Here is a 22,692-nt window from a genome sequence, read left to right on the forward strand (position 1 = left end):
TTACAAATAACTTTTATATTCTCATCTACTTTGACTATTTTCAGACGTAGCGCTTCCGCTGGGTTTCGACTTTCAGTGACCATCTTCTCCTCCAACTCATGATAGGTCCCACCTCCAAAATCAAGTGGATCATCACAACAGAAGAACAGTTGTACACATTGGTGTTTGGTAATTAAAGGTGGGACGCAAGTTGGAATAAGTACTGGTGGAAACTACCCATTATGAGACATTCAACATATGAAATCTCTTTACTATAGATAAACGTGTTTTGAAGTCCTCCCATAAGACTGTCCCTGCCATCTGATCAGTTAAAAAACATGGGTTATTTTCTTTTTATTTTGTATGTATGAGATTTAATAGGAAGAGAGGGTGCATTTTTCGTGGATATGCAAGGAGAGGAAAAAAAGAAAGAAAAAGGTACGGTGAGGCCCATATTTTTGGATGATCTAAACCATTCATTTCTTGCTCGATCCATCAAATAGGCCAACTCCTAACACATGAATGGTTTAGATAAATACATAGGTGGGCCCGTTGTAAGATATCTGTCTGTTTTGTTTTTTCTTTTTTAAAATTTGATTATATGATTGGTATTATGCCCAACCTTAAAAATATTGGATCAATGAAAAAATGGCCCCTTCATGTCAGCAAGGATGGAACTAGGCATTTGCTCTAGTTGATATACAATAACCAATGAATTATTATAAATTGAAAATTAAATCAAACAAATTTTAATTCAAATTGCTTTCAATTTAAAATTCATTCATATATACTTTTTATGCCTACGAAAAAATTACTTAAGTATCTTCCACGAATTTTCATGTTTTGATGTATCTAGTTACGTAGATTAGATTTGAAAATAATTTGGTGAGAGATTCTTTTGGAACATATATAAAAGGGATTTGGTGGCGTCCATCACAGAAGGCATTTCGTTGATGGTCTGTTGCATCTGACAGTAGCCATAGAGGCTCACTTTTCCACAAATTTTGTCTTCATTCACGAGATGGCTGCTGTCAGATGCAACAGACCATCCATGAAATGCCTTTTGCGATGGACGCTGGTGAATCCCTATTTATAAAGATATTTGAAGAATATTAAGAAAAATGCATATATCTTTTCCGTTTAAAGTGACTTTCATGTATGCTAATGTGAGGGCAATTTCTTAGTCATAGTTACAAAGCATAGGCAATTAGTATGGAAAGAATGCCACACCATCATGGAATATCAAAATGATATTCTGTGCAGCCACAAGCACTCCTCCTTTTAGCTGCTTATCCCATAAAAGTTAAAATATTGGCTTCTTCAATGCCAAAATTCCAAGCGGAGGGCAATTGCCAACACCTTGCTCAATCCTTGCACATTAGGTCCATTTAAGAAAGCTTAAGGCTATATTTTTAAGTTTTTGACTTGATAAAAGGTTGGACATAATCCATGACTTGATGAAATGTTTGACAGAAATCTAGCTCCCTATGATGATAGGACAGACTCCTAAAAGACTGACTCCTAACTAGAGGACGGACTCCTAAACTAAAAGGTAGACTACTTATCTAAAGACCGACTCTCTAACTAAGGACAGGCTCCTATGCTAATGGACTGACTCATAAACTGATTATTCTAAGAGGGGTGCTAATGAGACAAGGCATGTCTCCTAAAACGAGAGGATAACTATCGCAAATGAGACGAAGCTTATCTCATATGGGAGAAACAACTAACTCTAATGAAACACTAAAGGTCACCTATGGAGGGCTCCAAATGACCTTATCATTGCCCTTGCAATGATAAATAAGGTTAGGTTAACTACCAGACCAAATTGGTCTTCAACTAGTAGGGGTACAGCTTATTAGACTTAAAGTAGTAATAGTCTTAGACCTTCTTACATCAAGTAGAAGCAAGCGTCTACAAGATGGTGACCAGAGGAATCTTATGTAGCTCCATAGAATTTAAACATTATACCTAATAATTTTATAAGTTTGAGCACCTAGATTCAGAAATAGACTCCATTCTCTATTCGAGGACGTGGACTTTTTCGTTAATACCCCTGCACTCCTAGTGACATGTTTTTATTTTTTCTCAAAACCAAAGCAGAGGTTTTGAAGGTCAAAGAGCAACATCATCTTCTTCGAAGGACTCCACGATGCGGTTGTTCTCCATTGGATAGCAAAACAAGGGTTTATTTTATTGCTGGATAGGCTTTGTATCCTCTATTCAGATTGAGAACGCCCCAATGAATATACTGTAGCAGGGGAGCCAATCAGCCAAATTTAGAGGTTTATTGAAGATAAAATTACCCCAATCCTAAGAACAAATTATCGGACGACTTTTTGGCTTGTGAAGAACAACTCCAAATGGATAGGGTATATTATAGAGGCAAAGTAGCCGAATTCAGGGATTTATTCAAGACAAGCCGGGTATCCAGTCCCTAGAGCAGCTTATCCACGGATTTCTTTAACTGTGGAGAAGAGCCCCAAGCAGGGTGGCGAATCCACGTTTTAAACTTTAAAACTTACCCAATAATTCAACAGCTACAATTTATCAAGTCTATTTTACATAATGAAAATTTCTAGAATATTTACCAATTTCTCATACATTATTTGGGAAGAGAAGTTGGCAAGAAGAGCTCGAGTGGCAGGCCTGGATCAGAGTGCAAGCTTTTAACATATTGGCTCCATTTCAGCTTGTGGGATAAATGGAGATTTGGAATCAAGAGGAAGATGATATGAGGCTTTCCTTGCAGAAACAGTGTGTTCCAGTAATATTTTTATTTGGTTTTTTTGTGTAAGATGGGACCCTAGTTGGATTAGCAGTGGCGCTCTGATATTGATCTAGATAATTGTTTTGTAAATGGACGTTTGGAACAGAAAAAGCTTTTTAATTAAGATTGCTTATTTTCAAGTCCTAACAATCTAGATCATTGATTATTACTATCAATGATCTACCACATTGATTTGGACCATTGATCTTGTAGTTGTTTCTAGGTTGCATGATCCAAATCATTGATTGTTAAAATCAACTAATCTGTCTCAATATTAAGGCCCTGTACATTTCGGATTGTTGCAGCCGATTGTGGACCCTAAGCCGATTATTGTACTCCAAACTAAACGTAATTTGGAGTCCAATAATCAGTTTGGGGCCTACAATCTGTTGCAACAATCTGAAAAGGAACAGGGACTAAGAGTTGAGGCCATAGCCTCGCAAGCACCATTTTGGATTTACCTAGTTAGCACTGATCTGATAATAGTAACCATTAGATTACCAGAGCCTACAAAGTTTGATAGCCATTAAAAAAACTCGACCCGACCCTACCAGACCTGAGAAACTTTCTCGAGTAGGGTCGGATTTCTAAATCTTGCGTTTTTGTAGCAAAAACCCCCGACCCCAGATAGATAATCCTCCTCACCCAACTTGTGATCCTGCTTAACCATTCTTACCTGCAGTTAACATCTGTCTAATGCAAAAGTCAGCAGCAAAATGACCTTGGGCAAAATTGCTTATCAAATCCCAACTTATAAAGCTATTTCCAAGCTGTTCATTTTGTTTTCTAGTAGCACGTATTTTATTTCCGTGTTGTCTGAGCTGTTTATTGCTTTTAATAAAGAAACGCGTAACACAGTTGGCTATCTACTGACTCTTTTATCACCTTTTTCCTCTCTTTCTAAACACCTTCGTTTTCACTCTTTGCCCCTTCCCACAACGCCAATATATAAACCCATCTCCCCCTAACAATCTCATCATCTCCCTCATCTTCATACCCCCACAGCAAACAAAAAAAGAGTTCCTATATCGAGTCCCTTCTTCTTGTTCCAAATTGATCAAGCAATGGCATTTCTACAGCTCTTACTCGTCCTCATCTCTCTGTTCCATTCATCCGTGGCTGCAAGAAAACTCACCTCATTGGTGCAGGATCAGCCTCTCCTCATGGAATACCACAAGGGTCCTCTCCTAACAGGCCCAATCTCTCTCAATCTCATCTGGTACGGCAAATTTACCCCTTCCCAACGCGCAATCGTATCCGATTTTCTCACCTCTCTCTCTTCCAAAACTACCCAAAACCCATCCGTCTCCACCTGGTGGAAAACCACCCAAAATTACTACACCCACTCCAAAACCAAAACCCCATCTCCCGTTTTCACCTTTGGAAAACAGATCCTGGACGAGAACTACTCTCTCGGGAAATCCCTCACAACCCAGCAATTGGAACTTCTAGCAGCGAGAGGGGAACAAAAAAATGCCATCAACATTGTTCTCACATCAGCTGATGTGGCGGTCGAGGGATTCTGCATGAGCCGGTGCGGGACCCACGGCTCTTCAAAGACCTCTGGCCCAAACAAACCCGGCAAATTTGCTTACATTTGGGTGGGCAACTCGGAAACTCAGTGCCCGGGTCAATGCGCGTGGCCCTTCCACCAACCCATCTATGGACCCCAGACGGCCCCATTGATCGCACCCAACAACGACGTGGGCTTGGACGGTATGGTCATAAACATAGCCAGTCTTATGGCCGCAACAGTGACCAACCCCTTCGGGAACGGCTACTACCAAGGTTCTGCAGATGCACCTCTCGAAGCAGTCTCGGCTTGTCCGGGGGTCTACGGAAAGGGGGCTTATCCTGGTTACGCAGGACAGTCTTTGGTGGACCCCAGCACGGGTGCTAGCTACAATGCGCAAGGGGCAAACGGGAGGAGGTACCTGCTCCCTGCCATGTTCGACCCTGCAACTTCTTCGTGTTCGACTCTGGTTTAAATAAACGATGATGCAGGAGTTAATGCACGAATCTAGTGTGTATAATAATAGCATAAAGACAGAGAATCGAGATACTGTAATTCTTTCATTCATTATTTTTTTCCCATGACGGAATAATAGAAATGCAAATTACTTTGCTTTTCATTTCAATATTTTCATGAGGACCGATTTGAACTCTGATCGTCCCCCTAGGCTACTTACCAAAATCATATTCATTGCTCGAAAAATTATGCACATATGTCGGATTAATCCACAACTCCAGTGAAATATTTTTCCTTGGGGGCTTCTACTGATTGTGAATCAAAGTGCAATTTGGATTGATGAGATGACTACTGTGATATTAGTAAATTCAAACCCATATGTCATGACTACTGTTATAGTGGCAAATTGGTGTACCTAATAAACCAGAAATATATGGATTAGTGTAGACCCAATCACATTAGATTAAGATAGTTATCAAAGAAACGATGATGTGGGGGGTTAATGCACAAGGACTAATAAAAATCTTTGTGAAAATCAAATATCAAATACCAAAGATAGTAAGTCCTTTCTTTCTTTTGAAGGAAAATCTTTCTAATTTTATTCTAGGGGATTTGTATGTATTGTCAAATTTTGATCACAAACTTGATACTGAGACCCACCATACAAATCTAGGATCAATACAAAAAATTTGAATAGGCACATCGTGCAGGAACTGGGTCAATGTTGTATTCTGGCCGCATGGAACCGACCATGGGTACCATTGGTGTCACATTGTATCATTTTATTAAGGGGTTAAAAACAAATACTTTTAAATCATTTCCCTAAGGGCCCGTTTGGATGCTGAGAAGATTTGGATTTGGATATCTCACATTTGCCCTTTTTGTGTTGTGATTTGGAACCGGATCAAATTCTTTAATTTCCAAATTCTAACATTGAAAAAAATCAGATTTCCAAATATGCTGTGGGAATAAGTAATTGGAAATCCACAGATCTGCCAGTTTCCTTCCCCCCCCCCCCCCCTCTCTCTCTCTCTCTCTCTCTCTCTCTCTCTCTCTCTCTCTCTCTCAACATGAGCTGGCGGATCTATTCATTTTGAGGTATCCAAATGGGCCCTAATTGATTTCAGCCACATTCATGACCAACTATGAGCGATATCGATGTTGTCGTCTAGTGGCCAGACCCATTGATTGGCTCATGCCTAGAGCTCGACCTAGTCATGGGCCGAGCCCTCGCCCATTTTTTAGCCTTATCCCTTTTGAGACCCAAAATTTTTAAAGGACCTTGCCATTGACAAAGTTTTCTTGTTTCCCAGAACTAATTTCCTTAGGGGTTGCCAAAAGGAAACCAAAAGAGGAATGTTGAATTTTAGGTTTTCTAAAAGCCTATGGTAAAAACCTCTTATATCACACAACCAAAATCATGGAGGCCAAGAGGGCAGAGAGTGAGATAAAGTTTTCTTAGTTTTTCTCTTTGGTTTTTTTTCTCGGGTTACTCTTGTGTACGGTCTCAGTTGAGAGGGCAAGGGAAAGAGTTGTGGTTTGCAAGTTTGCCGATTACTCCCGTTGTAATTATTATAATTTTGGTTCAAAATGATGAGGATCGTGTTCTTGCTCATGGATGTAGGAATCTTGGCCGAACCACGTAAATCTCAGCGTTTAACATGTTGTTTGCTTTTCTTTTTTTCTTTTTTTCTATTTTTCTATTTTTTTGTACACGATTATATTGGATTTTGCCCAACAGATTTCTCAGCACTTACTTTTCCTTTGTTCCCCATGTCCCACGTGTATGTGATTGAATCTTTTGATGCGTGATTGTGTCGTTCATCACATATTGGATGATCGGGGCTTCTTGGTACCTAAATTGTTCTTTGGAGTTCCACTAAGAGAAATCAAGCCATTGATTTTTTTTTTCAGGGTTAGGTGGACGATGAGAGAGGGAAAGACCACATTTGATCCATTTATGAAAGCTTACGCTTGGGAACAAATTGGACCATCGAGAGTCGCCTGCAACAACAATGGTCGGGACTTAATGCAGTGTGTGCCACATAAAACATATGGTTGACCGTTAGTAATAAAGTTGTAGGGCCTTTTACATTAAGCAGAAGCAAGTGCCTGCAAGATGGAGACCGGAGGAATCTTATGTAGCTACCTAAAATCCATACATTATGCCTAATATTTTATAAGTTTGAACACTTGGATTTTAAAATAGACTTCATTCTATATTCGAGGTCGTGGGTTTTTGTCGTTAAAGCCTGCAGTTTTTCTTCAAAACCCATCCAGTCTTAAAGGTAACCTTACCTTCTTCGAAGGAATGTGATCCCCTTTTTTGTTTGCAAATATTTCAGTAGTCATGGGAATAGATAGGTATGCTACCCTCCATTAATGTTCAGAGCCAAATGTAAGGAGGTTTCAAGAGCAGCCTATCAAAGATCCAAGCAGGGTAGCCAATCCCAAGAGTAAGATAGCCATAGTTACATAATTCTCCAAATAATTGCAAAATTCTTAAATAGATCCTAAATTTTATCCTTTTAGGTAGGGCTGCAACTTGGGTTGGGCGGGTCGGGTTTTGGAGAACCCAACCCTACCCGAGAAATATCTCGGGTCGGGTCGGGTTTTTTTTCGGAAAACCCACGATTCCCAAACCCGGCCCTACCCATGATAAATCTCGGGTCGGGTCGGGTTTTTTCACGTTGACGCAATTTTTTAAAAATTCTTGTTTGACAAGGCAACTCAACTCATAGAAGCAGAAATTACACTCACATTACACTTGAATCAAACAATGAAGTAATTACACTCATATTACACTTGAATCAAACAATGCTGTAATCAAACAATGTTGTAATCAAACAATGTTGTAATTACAATCAAACAATGCTAAATCAAACACTTGAATCAACTCAACTCATAGAAGCAGAAATTACACTCACATACAGTAACAATGGGTGCATGGGTTTTCACTTTTAACTTTTAACTAACAATAGAAAAAAAATGTACATACTATAACTTATGTAACTCGGGTCGGGTCGGGTCGGGCCCCTTCAAACCCGGGTCGACCCGAGATTCATGCGGGCTTTTGAATGCTCAACCCGGCTCGACCCGAAACCCATGAAACCTGAACCCAACCCAGGCTATTTTCGGGTCGGGTTGATGCGGGTCGGGTAAAACCCGGCTCGAGTTGCAGCCCTACTTTTAGGGCCCATTTTAAACTTTAAAAACTACCCAATAATTCAACAGTTCTACTTTTTTCAGTTTAATCCAACTTAAATGAAAATTTCAAGAATAATTCTCAAATTTCTAATAAACTATTTGATGGTGAGAAATTTAAAATTTCTAAAAGACAGTGACAAATTCAGCCCCTTATTGGATAAATGCACCCCCTTTATCGGTTGTGGCCACAACCGGTACAACTCTCTCTCTCTCTCTCTCTCTCTCTCTCTCTCTCAACGTGAACCTTTGGTGGGGCATTACCAGTGAATATTAGTGAATCGTTTCGATCTTTGAACCAGGTTGGCCACACTAGTACTTACGCCCACAACTACTACTCTCTCTTCACGATTTGAGCACAAATTGTTGGTGGGCCTAACAATGAATGGTCTAGATCTTTTACGAAGGTGCACATCATAAAAAGTATATCCTTTGCCTATGACTTTAGAGGACTATGAGTTGCCCATGAAAACTTGATCCCCTCCTTCAACGGTAGAATAGTTGTAGAAAGAGTTTCGGTCTCCACATATATGCATAGTAGCACCAGTATCCACTACCCATTCTTTTGGATTTTCCACCAAGTTTACTTCTGTCACGAAGCAATCTAATCAGCATCAATTAAATTACATTGGCACGGAGCAAACCATTCTTCGTTTGGCGAAGACAATATTTCCTGTCTTGTCCAAGTTTTTCACATCCAAAGCAGTTCTCTGTTCTCTTCTTTGGTATATGTTTCTTGAATTTGTTTTTCCTTTTCCTTCTCCTTCTCATGGTCTTTTCTTTTTCTTTTGTTTTAATTGTAGAAGTCCAGGGAGGCTTAGGATCCTTTGATCTAATACAATCCCAGGCAGATTTGGAGGTAAATTTCCCATTAGGATTGGGTTTCCAAATTGCGGAGTTTTTTGTCCCCAAGTTGAGAACAGTCTTATCAAGGATATTGCCAAGCTCTCTATGTTGGGGGAGATACATGTTTTCATCCCATTCCCTATTGATGAGAAGGTCTTTGACAGTATAGTTTGCAGGAAAGAGGTTAGAGAAGGGGTCAAAAGAGGCGTTATGACTGATGATCCCATTCCGGTGCCAAGGTTGCTTCCAAAAATCAATCCCATCCCCATCTCCAGTAGAATAACAAATATACTGGCCATTTGATCTCTAGATTTAAATAAACCCCTGAATCCCCAGGAGGGTTTGCTAGGGGGCTTCATTAGCCAAATATTCCGCCCCCTGATATATTTCTTGTGAACCCACTGATACCAGAGAGAATCTTTCCCAGATATTGTGTTCCAAAAAAGTTTGAGTTGGCTGGCAAGATTCATTGCTCTTGAATATTTTCATGAGTATTGATTTGAAATCTAAGACTCATGAATAAAGCTAGGAAACTCACTAGGCTGCTTACCAAAATCAAATTCATTGCTCCTGGTAAGACCTCATGGACGCATTTATCGCCTCATGGATTCCATTTCTCCAACTATTTTTTGGTCTTTGGGGGGATATTTAGTAAGCATGCACCTCATGGACTCCATTTCTCCATACGCCACGTACCGGGAATCAGTGGCATTTTTTTTTTTTTTTTGAAATGATGTTTAGACTCCTTTGTTTTAGTAATGGAACTCTTTTGTTTTACACTGTTTCTAATTAGGTATCGGAATCCTTAAAATGCTATTAAATGTTCTTTTTTCCCTGTTCCTTCCAATTATTCCTTCCAATTATCCCCTGCACATCATTGCCAAATTATTTAAGAGGTAATGTTGTTGTGGGTACACAGTACACACCTCATTTAGGGGCCGTTTGGCTATGTGGATTTTAGAATCAAGGTTTTTAGCTTGAAAACAGTGTAAAAGAGGGTTCATGATCAGGCTGTTGCTGCTGTCCTCGCAGCGTTTCTTGGATTTTAAGTTAGAAAATCAGGTTTAAAAAATCTCTCCTGCATGCTAAGATTTCTAAAACCTGGAAATATGGGAGATTTTTTAAGGAGGCACCAATTTTTAAACATGAACTGGTTAAAAAAAACCCATCTTTTGGTTAAAAAAATTTGGGTTTTTTTAACGATGTTTTCTTTAGCATGCTGACAAAATTCAGACATCGTTAAAATCTGTGGTGTCTATATAGATCGTTAAACAATATAGATCAGATAAATGTTCAACCTTTATAGCACGGGCGCTAAAATGTGTAGAATCAGGAGCAAAATGCAGTCTTGGAGGATGTAATATACAGGTTGGCATTAAAATCGAAATCCAGAGATTATAATATTGGAGTAAAAATCTGATAAAGGGGACCAAAAGTAGACGAATGGGCCATGAACACTCTGTGAACAAGTGAATTTGGGACAGAGAGCAATACCTAATTTCAATTAGATGCAAGTAGATTAAAAGCTAAACACATATGGCAAATAGCACTCCTTTATCTAAAAATGAGAGAAACACATGTATAGTGATATTTTCTATGAATGGTAGTAGCCTGAAAAACTTCCCTCGGAATTGAATTTTTATGAGAATTTGAATTTCAAGAATGGGAAGCATGCAAGAATATGTAATCGAAACCAATATCACATGTGTACATTTTGGACATTCAATGTAAAACTATGAAATCAGACCATGGACTTATTCACTAGGACACAAAATTGTCATCTTTTAAATCCATAACTACTGTTGCCAAGAACTGTGACCTAAAGAAAATTATGAGGATTCATCCTTTAACAATGACTTAAACCCTTGAATAATTCAGCTCGAGAATCAAGGAAATTATATTGAACTCTGTGATCCTGAGAGTATGAGCTTAGAATTGAAAACAGGGTATAAATAGAGCTAAAAAAAATCAAAAGGTAATTTCAATTAGCCAAAATCAGTGAGCTACCGAGTGCAGAATCAGTATGAAGCTAAAGAAAACTAAATTAAACTTCATGAACTGCAAAACACTAAAACTAATATGGGTACTTTGAGCAATCTCCAAAGCCTAATGAGCAGACCTACCAGCACAATCTTGTGTTTCAGCATTAAAAAAAAGAAGATAAATCTAGTTTGTACAATTAACAAGATAGGTGGGGTAAATACAAGTCATACAAGGAAAAAGGGCAGAATCTAAACACTCATAAACAACTTCAAAGGAACAGCTTGACATGGACATCACACTTGAATTTTCCATTTGGAAGTAGGAGAAGGTCCAAATCAAACACATTCCATGAGCAGAACATTGTAATGGATACATTAATGGCTTAAGGAACCAATAAGGTAATGGTCTAATTTTAGAGACTGCATCACAACCATTTCGATCTAACTAGGGATTGAACTGAAGTGAAGGATCAGATTTTTGAAGTAGTCTAAGGGTTTAATGATTCCTCCAACACATGTGAGTGTAGCAAGATAAATCTAGTTTTGCTGGCCTGTTAAAGCATGATGGTACTAACATTAAGAAGCAAGGGTGCTACCATGGTCCAAAGATTAATTGCAGCTCCTAAGTCTTCACAGATCAATCGAAGAAGAAAAAAAAGACGACTGAATTCGATCATATATCAATGACGATTATCAACTATGTTACCCAGTATTAAACATGGCATGGCTGAATTATTCCCACATTCACTCACTGATGAAGCATTAAAGAAAATCATGCCAATGAATGAGCAACAAAGAAAAGCTAACGATTTTCATATTATCAGGATGTTCACAAAAATGATATATTGACTTGATATAATTGATACAAGCCATTCAACAGATGGAACAACATTATTCCTGATACCTATGATAGTAAGAAAGGTTCACTACCACATTTCATGTTCTCTATTTCACATTAAAGCATGATCAGTTTTCGCATTCGTTCACAGAAGAAAGACTACATGCACAGATGCACACTCTAGCACGATCAACTAGATATCATTTTCACAAATTGATTCAACAGAATCATTCCTATGTATCATTCAGTAAACATCCAATAAGGATCATCATATGTTACAACGAAAATAAGAGTCACTAGAGGAGGATCTTTCCTAAACTGGAGACAAACACTTTTGAACATTTAACAGATTTTCCAAAGATCCTTTCCATTTGCAAATTAACAAAGTGAATATCTTGAACAGGAGAAGTGAAGTATTACAAAACGAAGCAAACTTGTTAATCCAAAACTCTATTTGTCTTTCTTTACAAAAGGCATTTGCAATATAAGCATCGAAATAATGCAAGGCATGAACTCAACAAGACATCAAAAGTAGGATCCATCAAATTTCACATTAAAATTTATGTTCAAGAGTTTAAACTTCTTTCTATTACAAAATCATCAAAAGAAATTAACAAAAAAAATGCCACCAAAACTCATGTAAAGACAATCATTTACTCATTACCAGGTAATAAGGGAATCAACAAAGAGGTAACTACAAATCATAAAAAGATCATCACAAATTCTGTGGAATTATCACCAGTTCATGAATAAAATGATAATCCTATGCTTATTAAATGAACATCATAAAAAATGCTGCAAATTTCGAACAAAATCTTATTCATAATAAATTAAATGATCATCAAAATAGGATTATCACAGATCAAGGAATAGCTACAACAAATTCCAAGCAAAATACTATTATATATGGAAGGGGAAATTTTACAAATCACAGAAAAATTACAACTGTTCTAAACATAATCATCATACATTATCAAATGATCATTAAAAAAAATCGTCACAAATTCCATACAGAACCTTAATCAAACACTGTTGAGTGACATCAAGGAAAGATTTTCACAAATTATGGAAAAATATTCAAATCAAGCAAAATTTAAGACACAACAATTACCTTTTCTCTTCACTTCTTCTTATCTCTGAGTGAAATTAATGAAGAATCACTCCATTAGCCGAGCAAATGTCCACATCATGATCAGAGATGGCAGAACCTTGATGAAAATGAAGAGATCTAGGGTTTCCAGTTGTGATGGATTCTATTTTGTCCTTTGGCAGAGAGATAGGTAGAGATTTTGAGTAGGGGTGTCAATGGATCCAGACAGTCCGATGGATCGTCTGAATCCGAACGTTAATGAACGAGATCTAAACATATGAATAGGATTCATGGGCATATTTCGGATCATCAAATCTGGGATCTGAAAATTTTTGGATTGTGCATGGGCACGCCACAGATGCCCATTGGATAGTCACGATCCGAAATGGTTTACAAAATTACCCTCAAAATTTTATTAATGCTAACTGGCAGAGCCCAAAAACCAAGATCAAACAAAACCAAGAAAGAACAAGTAACAAGAAGAACTCGTACGAAATCTCACATATGCCGTGAAGATAAAATTTTATTCAATCTCAAAAACTCCCCAATTCTAATCCTCCATCTCTTTTATTACATTTCAAAAAGATTTCCAAAATCTAAAAAGAAGCTAAAATTATATTGGCATATCTACCTAAAACACTAAACTTTCCCTAGGCTAAAAACTAACTAAATAAGAAAAGCAACTATAGCTTATCAAATCTAGAAAACAAACTAAATAAGAAAATGATAACTCAGCTTTAGGAAACAAAATATTAAGAGAATAGGAAGTAACATTTTCCCAAATCTTCAAGATTGTAGGATCTTGCAAGTTTCCAATAACACACATTTCCAATAACTCCACCATGTAAACTTGCAAGTTTCTTCTAAAAATAGTTCCTTGTTCACAGAAACTTTCGTATTTTCCACTTATGAAACTTCCATTTGTGAATCTTCCTAAAATAACCATCCTCAAAATTTGCTGCTAATTTTTGGATTACATCAGTCACTCCCTGTTGAGAAGAATTCGCCCTCGAATTCGATACATTATCATCCTACAAATCTTCTTCGCTTTCTCATTTCAACCATACAATCTTGTGGGGATTTGGATGATCTGTGAAGTTAATTTGTAACTTGGTCGTGGTAGACTCCGATAGGATGTTTTCACAACTCCTGCCGTCAATAACCAACGAGGAAAATTTTTTGTACACCGTACATGTAGAATGAACATTATTGTCTCTAAGATAGTCGAGAAAATTATCTTGAAGTGAAATCATTTCCTTTTGAAAGGCTTCCCCAACATTACCATGTAGTTCAAATATTTTATCATCATCCCCGTCCTCATCATAAACGGGGACGATGATAATTTGGAAGTCCAAGGATTTGATCCGGATCAAAATTACAACTCAAAATGGGCTGCAAATGAGAGAAATCAAAATCAAAATCTTCTCGGCATCCAAACAGGCCCTTAATCTTTTATGTACTTTAACATAAATAATACCAACTCTAACAGCACAATCTTTTGGAGTAATTAGTTGGTTCACATGTCTCTAAGGTGTTGTTTAGAGTTCTGCTAAGTGAAGTCAAACAAATGATTTTTTTTCCACGGATAGGTCGGAGAGAGAGAGAGAGAGTTATGTTATGTTCATTTATGAAACCTTAAGCTAAAGTTATAAAAATTTTACTGGCCCCTAAAAAGAAAAGTATGAGGAGGCTTTGCTTAATATGCAGTATAGATGATGTTTGGTAACCACGGGACCAAATTCGACAATCGGGAGTCCCCTGCAAAATCAACGGTCCGGATCAAATGCACGTGTGCCACATAGAAAATATGGTTGGTTGTTAGTTATAAAATCGTAGACCCTCTCACATTAATTAGAAGCAAATGCCTGCAAAACAGTGACCAGAGGAATCTTGCGTAGCTGCCTAAATTCCAAATATTAAACATACCTAACTTTATAAGTTTGAGCGCCTAGATTTCAGAAATAGGCTCCATTCTCTATTCAAGAAGGTGGGTTTTTGGTTGTTAAACGGGCGGGCCGGGCCGGGTTTGACCTGGCCCGTACGGGTCCGGGGTCCGGGTCAAACTGGCAGGATCAAAATGACCCGGAAAATTTTACGGGTCACTAAGTTTGGACCCGCACCCGGCCCGTACAACCCGCGGGTCACCCGTGTTTTTAGTAAATTTTTGTTTTTCTGGTTTTTTTCTCCTTTTTTAAGGTATTTGCTAGCCACCTTCTCCAAATGCTACTTCTCGCCCATCCTTTTCAATTGTATGTGTTGAGAGATTTATCTTATTAGATGTGGTGAAAACTGCATGGAAATACTATTTCTGTAAAGGTGGCTAGCAATAATAAGTAGCGAAAAAAGCTAGCAATAATAATCATAGGCACTATAGTTTTGGCTACAGAATAATTACTGTACAGTAGAAAAATTACAGAAAAAAGTACCGAAAAGGGTAACTTTATATGACAATTACGAAAAAAAACTACAAAGAAGAGGTTTAGAAATATGACAATTATGGAAAAACTACTTTGTTTCACTTCAATGGGCACCCGCGCGGGTCCACCCGGACCCGCCCAGTTTTGACGGGCTGGGTTGACCCCAAGTCAACTTAGAAACGGGTCACAAAATGTTGACCTGGACCCGAAAATTACGGGAGGGCCGGGTCGACTCGTGGGCCCGAGTCAATTCTTGCTAGGTCTAAAACCCGTGCACATCCTGTGACATGTATTTCTTCAAAACCAATCCCAAGGCTTCAAGGTCAAAGAGTAACATCGCCTTCTTCGAAAGGCTCTGATGCCCTTCTCAAGGAGCATCCCCCTCAATGGGGTTCCCCATTGGATAGCAAGCAAAGGTTTTTTTTTTATCCTTGGATAGGCTTGCTATCTTCTATTCAAGTTGAAAACAACCCGAATAAATATACTATATAAGAATAGCCAAATTTAGATGTTTATTTGAGATAAAAGTCTCCAAACAGGGTAGCCAGTCCCAAGAACAAATTATCCAAGGATTTTTAGGCATGCAGAGAACAATCCCTAAGGATAGGGTATGTCATAGAACCAAAATTGCCAAATTCAGGGATTTTTTCTAGACAAAATTATCTAAGCAGATTATCAAGGATGGTAAATAAAGGGAAGTGATATATCCGCCCTTTTAGTTATTTGTATAGTCATAGGATATTCTCATGGAGGTAGGATAAGAGTTATTAGTTAGTAAGATTCAGTGTGATATGAATTGTGGGTAAGTTTTCATTGGCTTATATTCTTAGTTGACCCTAGTTTTAGGAGTGATGGGGTTGGTTGTTTATGCAAACTGATTCAGGGTCGGTGGAGAGGCCTAGATCAAGGGTGAAAAAGTTTTGCCTGTATTGGCTACATTTCAGCTTGTTTGTAATTGAGGAGATTTGGATTCAATATGGGCATGATACGAGGCTTTCGTTGCTAGTGTGTTTTGGTTTCGTTTTGATTAGGATCTTTCACGTAAGAGAAATTTTCATTGGGCCCAACTTGGATTAGGAATTGGGCTTTGATATTGATATTGATAATTGTTCTCCAATAAAAAAAGGTTTTTTTTTATTAAATTATTTATTTTCATGTTGTAAAATCTAGATCATTACGATCTAAGATCTACCACATTGATTTGGATCGTTCATCTTGTGGTTTTTTCCAGATGTTATAATTGGATGATCGAGATCATTGATTTTCAATAGCGGGCAGCCTCATTGAATGAGAGTTAAGACCATGGCCTCATAGGGACCCATTTTGGATTTACCCAGCTTGCACTGATCAGAAGATCATAACCATTAGATTACATGAGCCTGCAAAGTTTGAGTTTGCTAACCCTTTTTAGGTAAAAACAAATATTTCAGGTTGAAAAACTGACCCATGGTAATGAATTGAGAAACTATCTTGAGTAGGGTCAGGTTTCTAAATCTGAGATTTTCACCCAAGAAATCCTACCCTAGTACCAGCCTCACGCAAGGTGTGACCCATCCTATTCTTACAAGCTGTTGACATCACTCCCTCCAGATACTGACAGACTTATCCGGGGAGGGAGTCCCATTTCCAAATAACCCGCTACTTATAAAGCTGTTTGTAAGCTGTTCATTTTCTTTTCTAGTAGGCAGTAGCACGCATTTCCTTGTGTTATGAGTCTTATATCTTATGACTATGAGCTGTCTGTAGCTTTTAATAAAATAAACACGCAATACAGTTGGCCATCTACTACTCGCTTTTCCGCTCCTTCTAAACACCTTCTTTTTCACTCTTTTTGCCCCTTCCTTCCCCACAACAGGCAGCTATATATAAACAACCCATCTCCCTCTAACAATCTCATCATCTCCCTCATCTTCATACCCCCACAGCAAAGAAAAAAATATCTCCTATATCAATTCCCTTCTTCTTGTACGCAACTGATCTTCACCTCGATCAAGCAATGGCATTTTTACATCTCTTAGTCGTCCTCATCTCTCTGTTCCAATCATCCGTGGCTGCAAGAAAACTCACCTCCTTGGTGCAGGATCAGCCTCTCCCCATGGAATACCACAAGGGTCCTCTCCTAACCGGCCCTATCTCTCTCAATCTCATCTGGTACGGCAAATTTAGCCCTTCCCAACGCGCAATCGTATCCGATTTTCTCACCTCTCTCTCTTCCAAAACTACCCAAAACCCATCCGTCTCCACCTGGTGGAAAACCACCCAAAATTACTACACCCACTCCAAAAGCAAAACCCCATCTCCCGTTTTCACCTTTGGAAAACAGATCCTGGACGAGAACTACTCTCTCGGGAAATCCCTCACAACCCAGCAATTGGAACTTCTAGCAGCGAGAGGGGAACAAAAAAATGCCATCAACATTGTTCCCACATCAGCTGACGTGGCGGTCGAGGGATTCTGCATGAGTCGCTGCGGGACTCACGGATCTTCCAAGATCACTGGCCCACACAAGCGAGGCAAGTTCCCTTTTATCTGGGTGGGCAACTCAGAAACTCAGTGCCCGGGTCAATGCGCCTGGCCCTTCCACCAGCCCATCTACGGACCCCAGACGGCTCCACTGGTCGCGCCCAACAACGATGTGGGTTTGGACGGAATGGTGATAAACATAGCCAGCCTAATGGCCGCAACAGTGACCAACCCTTTCGGGAACGGCTACTTCCAAGGTCCCGCAGATGCACCTCTCGAAGCAGTCTCCGCTTGTCCCGGGGTCTACGGAAAGGGAGCTTATCCTGGTTACGCAGGGCAGCTTTTGGTGGACCCCAGCACAGGTGCTAGCTATAACGCGCAGGGCGTAAACGGGAGGAAGTATCTGCTACCTGCCATGTTCGACCCTTCTACTTCTTCATGTTCGACTCTGGTTTAAAGAAACGATGATGCAGGAGCTAATGCATGAATCTATTGTGTATAATAGCATAATGACAGAGAATCGAGATACTGTAATTCTTTCATTCATTATTTGTTTTTTTTCCCAAGACGGAATAATAGAAATAATGCAAATGACTTTGCTTTGCTTTTGATCAATATTTTCATCAGTATTGATTTGAAATTAAGACTCATTAATATAGGTAGAAAACTCAGTAGGCTACTTACCAAAATCAAGTTCATTGCTCCCAAAAATTATGTAAGTACGTACGCTGGATTAATCAACAATTCTAGGGAAATGTTTTTCCTTTTCATTCTACTCTAAAATGTGAAACTTATACATACAAGGGCTTCTAGTGATTTTGGATCAATGTGGAATTTGGATTTAAGAGATGCCTAATGTAATATTAGTAAATCCAAACCCCATATAAAGAAGTAATTATGAGGGTATAAAGGTCAATTGGTGTACCTAATTAATGAGAAATTGCTGGATCAGTGTTGGCCTAGTCACATTAGATTAAGATAGTTATCAAATAAGCATATAACCTGCATTCTAGGTCAACATGGCTTAATCTGTTGGAATTTATAATTGTTAGGACTCTCAGATTTGATTATTAATAAGGCATCAGTCCCTACCATAGTTGGCAAAACGTTGCAGGGCAAAAATGACGGGACAGGAAAAATTCAATTTAGGGGTTGGGCTTGTAGCTCAATGGTTGAGGCTCTGCATCTCAATGGTTCGATCCCAGCTTACATACCAAAAAAATAGGAAAAATTTTGTCATAAAAGTTAGCCAAAAAACGTACTTAATATGTTTAAAACATGTTTTAAATATTTTCCATTAAAAAATGGAGTTTTTTTTTAATTTTTTTTAATTTGATTTTCGCACAACCAAATTGCTTTCAATTTAAAACTAATTCGTATATTTCGAAAAAAAAAAAATTAAAATTTATTCATGTATACTTTTTATGCCAACGAAAAAATTAGTTAAGTATCTTCCATGAGTTTTCATGTTTTGATGTATCGTAGTTACGAAGATTAGATTTGAGATTAATTTGGTGAGAGGTTCTTTTGGAACATATTTATAAAGATGTTCGAAAAATATTAAGAAAAATGCATATTTTTTCCATTTAAAGTGACTTTCGTGTATGCTAATGTGAGGGCAATTTCTTAGTCGTAGTTACAAAGCATAGGCAATGAGTATGTAAAAATATTGGCTTCTTATTTCTAAATTTTTAATGCCCACAGAGACGAACGAGTGGAGGGACCTTTGCTTTATGTATAGTAGTATTGTACACATGATGTTTGGTTACCACGAGACTGAGTTGGACTATCGCGAGTCCCCCGGAAAAATTGACTTCCAGATCAAATGCACGTGTGCCACATAGAATATCTGGTTGATATTTAGTAATAGTCTTAGACCCTCTTACATCAAGTAGAAGCCTCTGCAAGATGGTGACCAGAGGACTCTTATGTAGCTGCCTAGAATTTAAACATTATACGTAATAATTTTATAAGTTTGAGCAGCTAGATTTCAGAAAGAGACTTCATTCTTTTTTCTTTTCTTTTTTATAGGTAAATGGACTCCATTCTCTGGTCGAGGACGTGGGCTTTTGTCGTTAAAACCCCTTCACGCCTTGTGACATGTTTTTTTTCCAAAACCAAACCAGAGGTTTTGAAGGTCAAAGAGCAACATCATCTTCTTCGAAAGACTCCAATGCCCTTCTCAAGGAGCATCCACAATGGGGTTGTTCTCCATTGGACCCCAATTGGATTAGCAGTCGCGCTCTGATCCTGATCTTGATAATTGTTTGGTGATGGATGTTTGGAAATTAATATTGTTTATTTTCAGGTCCTAACTATCTAGATCATTTATTATTACTATCAATGATCTACCACATTGATTTGGACCACTGATCTTATAGTTTTCTAGGTTGTATGATCCAAATCATTGATTGTTAAGATCGAACAATCTGTCACAATATTAAGGACCTGTTCACTTGAGATTGTGACAACTGATTGTTAGCACCAAACCAATTATCGGACTCAAATTTAACTTCAATTTTGAGTCCCATAATGGGATTTGGGCTCACAATCGGTCGTCACGATTTGAAACGAACAGGCCTTAAGAGTTGAGACCATAGCCTACCAAGCACCGTCTTTGTTTTCCCCAGCTTGCACTGATCTGATGATCGTAACCATTAGATTATCAGAGCTACAAAGTTTGACAGCCATTAAAAAAAAAAAAAAAAACCTTGAGCCAACCCTACCCGGTCTGAGAAACTATCTCGATTAGGGTCTGATTCCTGAATCTCGGGTTTTTCTAGTACAAACCTACCCCAGATATATATCCGCCTCACCCAACTTGTGATCCTTCTTAACCATGCGTGATATGCAAAGTCAGCCGCAAAATGGCCTTCCGCGAAATTGCTTATCAAATGCAACTTATAAAGCTATTGTGCAAGCTGTTCATTTTGTTTTCTAGTAGCACGCATTTATTTCCGTGTTGTCTGAGCTGTTTGTAGCTTTTAATAAAGAAACGCGCAACACAGTTGGCTATCTACTAACTCTTTTATCTCACTTTTCCTCTCCTTCTAAACACTTTCCTTTACACTCTTTACCCCTTCCCACCACTTGTTTATAAACCCATCTCCCTCTAACAATCTCATCATCTCCCTCATCTTCGTACCCCCAAAAGAAAAAGAGAAAAAAAAAGAGTTCCTTTGTCAATTCCCTACCTTTTTTCCAAATTGATCTTCAATCCTTCAAGCAATGGCATTTCTACAGCTCTTAGTCATCCTCATCTCTCTTTTCCATTCGTCCATGGCTGCCAGAAAACTCACCTCCTTAGTGCAGGATCAGCCTCTCCTCATGGAATACCACATGAGTCCTCTCCTAACCGGCCCAATCTCTCTCAATCTCATCTGGTACGGTAAATTTACCCCTTCCCAACGCGCAATCGTATCTGATTTTCTCACCTCTCTCTCCTCTAAAACTACACATAACCCATCCGTCTCCACCTGGTGGAAAACCACCCAAAATTACTACACCCACTCCAAAACCAGAACCCCATTTCCTATTTTCACCTTCGGAAAACAGATCCTAGACGAGAACTACTCTCTCGGGAAATCCCTCACAACCCAGCAATTGAAACTCCTAGCAGCGAGAGGAGAACAGAAGAATGCCATCAACATCGTCCTCACATCAGCTGACGTGGTGGTCGAGGGATTTTGCATGAGCCGGTGCGGGACCCACGGCTCTTCAAAGACCTCGGGCCCACACAAACCCGGCAAGTTTGCTTACTTATGGGTGGGCAACTCGGAAACTCAGTGCCCGGGTCAATGCGCATGGCCATTCCACCAGCCCATCTATGGACCCCAGACGGCCCCATTGATCGCACCCAACAACGACGTGGGCTTGGACGGTATGGTCATAAACATAGCCAGTCTTATGGCCGCAACAGTGACCAACCCCTTCGGGAACGGCTACTACCAAGGTCCTGCAGATGCACCTCTGGAAGCAGTCTCGGCTTGTCCTGGGGTATATGGAAAGGGGGCTTATCCTGGTTACGCAGGGCAGCTTTTGGTGGACCCGAGCACGGGTGCTAGCTACAATGCGCAGGGGGTAAACGGGAGGAGGTACCTGCTCCCTGCCATGTTCGACCCTTCAACGTCTTCCTGTTCGACTATGGTTTAAATAAACGATGATGCAGGAGTTAATGCACGAATATAGTGTGTATAATAGCATAAAGACAGAGAATCGACATACTGTAATCCTCTCATTCATTATTTGTTTCCCAAGACGGAATAATAGAAATGCAAATTACTTTGCTTTTCATTTCAATATTTTCATGAGGATCGATTTGAACTCTGATTGCCCCCCTAGGCTACTTACCAAAATCAAATTCATTGCTCTAAAAATTAGGTGCATATGTCGGATTAATCCACAACTCCAGTGAAATATTTTTCCTTAAAACTTGTTTGAGCTTCAAGTGATTGTGAATCAAAGTGCAATTTGGATTGATGAGATGACTACTGTGATATTAGTAAATTCAAACCCATATCAAGGAGTAGTTATGTGGTTATATTGGCAAATTGGTGTGCATAATTAATCCGAAATATCTGGATTAGTGTAGACCCAATCACATTAGATTAAGATAGTTTTCAAAGAAATAATGAGTAGTCATCAGGGTCTTCGAGGAAGACCTATCATGGTGACAGAAACTTCTTTTATGTATTCAAGTTCTTCGGTGAAGATCGCAAAGATTTTGGTAAAAGTATTAAAGTTTATTTAGGAAGGATCTTCTGGGAAGATCATAAAATTGGAAATGCTGATGGGGTGTGAGAATGTAAAGGGAATGGGGAAAGGGGAATAGTTTTTGGTTTTGTTCTTTAAGGGGCCTGGAGTTATCTCCTAGGTCATCATACGATGTACTTATTAAGGGACTCCTTGTCCCTCTACTATGTAATCTTCGTATGATTTCAATATATATATATATGTCAATTTTCAAAAAAACAGAAAAAGAAAGAAAGAAACGATGAGGCGGGGGTTAATGTACAAGGAGTAATAAAAATCTTTGTACTGTGAAAATCAAATACCAAAGATAGTAAGTCCTTTCTTTCGAAGGAAAATCTTTTTAATTTTATTCTAGATATTTGTTTACTGTGAAAATTTGATC

At 38.8% G+C, this 22,692-nt stretch overlaps 3 protein-coding genes and 1 long non-coding RNA gene across 4 annotated transcripts; all 4 read left to right on the forward strand.

The window, feature by feature from the left end:
- Positions 1–3,712: 3,712 nt before the first annotated feature.
- Positions 3,713–4,887, forward strand: LOC143848423 (protein PHOSPHATE-INDUCED 1-like). Its single transcript, XM_077357370.1, has one exon. The coding sequence runs from the start codon at positions 3,814–3,816 to the stop codon at positions 4,735–4,737; it is 924 nt and encodes a 307-aa protein (XP_077213485.1). The 5' UTR covers positions 3,713–3,813; the 3' UTR covers positions 4,738–4,887.
- A 3,508-nt stretch (positions 4,888–8,395) lies between these two features.
- LOC143848899 (uncharacterized) lies at positions 8,396–9,545 on the forward strand. The gene is made up of 2 exons (XR_013235502.1): positions 8,396–8,647; positions 8,726–9,545. It is a non-coding gene; the product is annotated as an uncharacterized LOC143848899 (long non-coding RNA).
- Positions 9,546–16,971: 7,426 nt separating this feature from the next.
- On the forward strand, positions 16,972–18,173 carry LOC143848255 (protein PHOSPHATE-INDUCED 1-like). The gene has a single exon (XM_077357153.1). The coding sequence runs from the start codon at positions 17,092–17,094 to the stop codon at positions 18,013–18,015; it is 924 nt and encodes a 307-aa protein (XP_077213268.1). The 5' UTR covers positions 16,972–17,091; the 3' UTR covers positions 18,016–18,173.
- A 2,500-nt stretch (positions 18,174–20,673) lies between these two features.
- Positions 20,674–21,857, forward strand: LOC143848986 (protein EXORDIUM-like). The gene has a single exon (XM_077358028.1). It carries the CDS (start codon positions 20,787–20,789, stop codon positions 21,708–21,710), a length of 924 nt encoding a protein of 307 aa, XP_077214143.1. The 5' UTR covers positions 20,674–20,786; the 3' UTR covers positions 21,711–21,857.
- The last annotated feature ends 835 nt before the right edge of the window (positions 21,858–22,692 follow it).

This window comes from Tasmannia lanceolata, unplaced genomic scaffold (genome assembly GCF_043159265.1).
Source record: "Tasmannia lanceolata isolate RefF3 unplaced genomic scaffold, GAP_Taslan_0.1 ptg000016l, whole genome shotgun sequence".
Classification (NCBI taxonomy): Eukaryota; Viridiplantae; Streptophyta; class Magnoliopsida; order Canellales; family Winteraceae; genus Tasmannia; species Tasmannia lanceolata.

What these genes read in the sequence shown, in the direction of transcription:
- LOC143848255 (XM_077357153.1), top strand. Translation starts at nt 17,092, where the DNA reads ATGGCATTTTTACATCTCTTAGTCGTCCTCATCTCTCTGTTCCAATCA.
- LOC143848423 (XM_077357370.1), top strand. Translation starts at nt 3,814, where the DNA reads ATGGCATTTCTACAGCTCTTACTCGTCCTCATCTCTCTGTTCCATTCA.
- LOC143848986 (XM_077358028.1), top strand. Translation starts at nt 20,787, where the DNA reads ATGGCATTTCTACAGCTCTTAGTCATCCTCATCTCTCTTTTCCATTCG.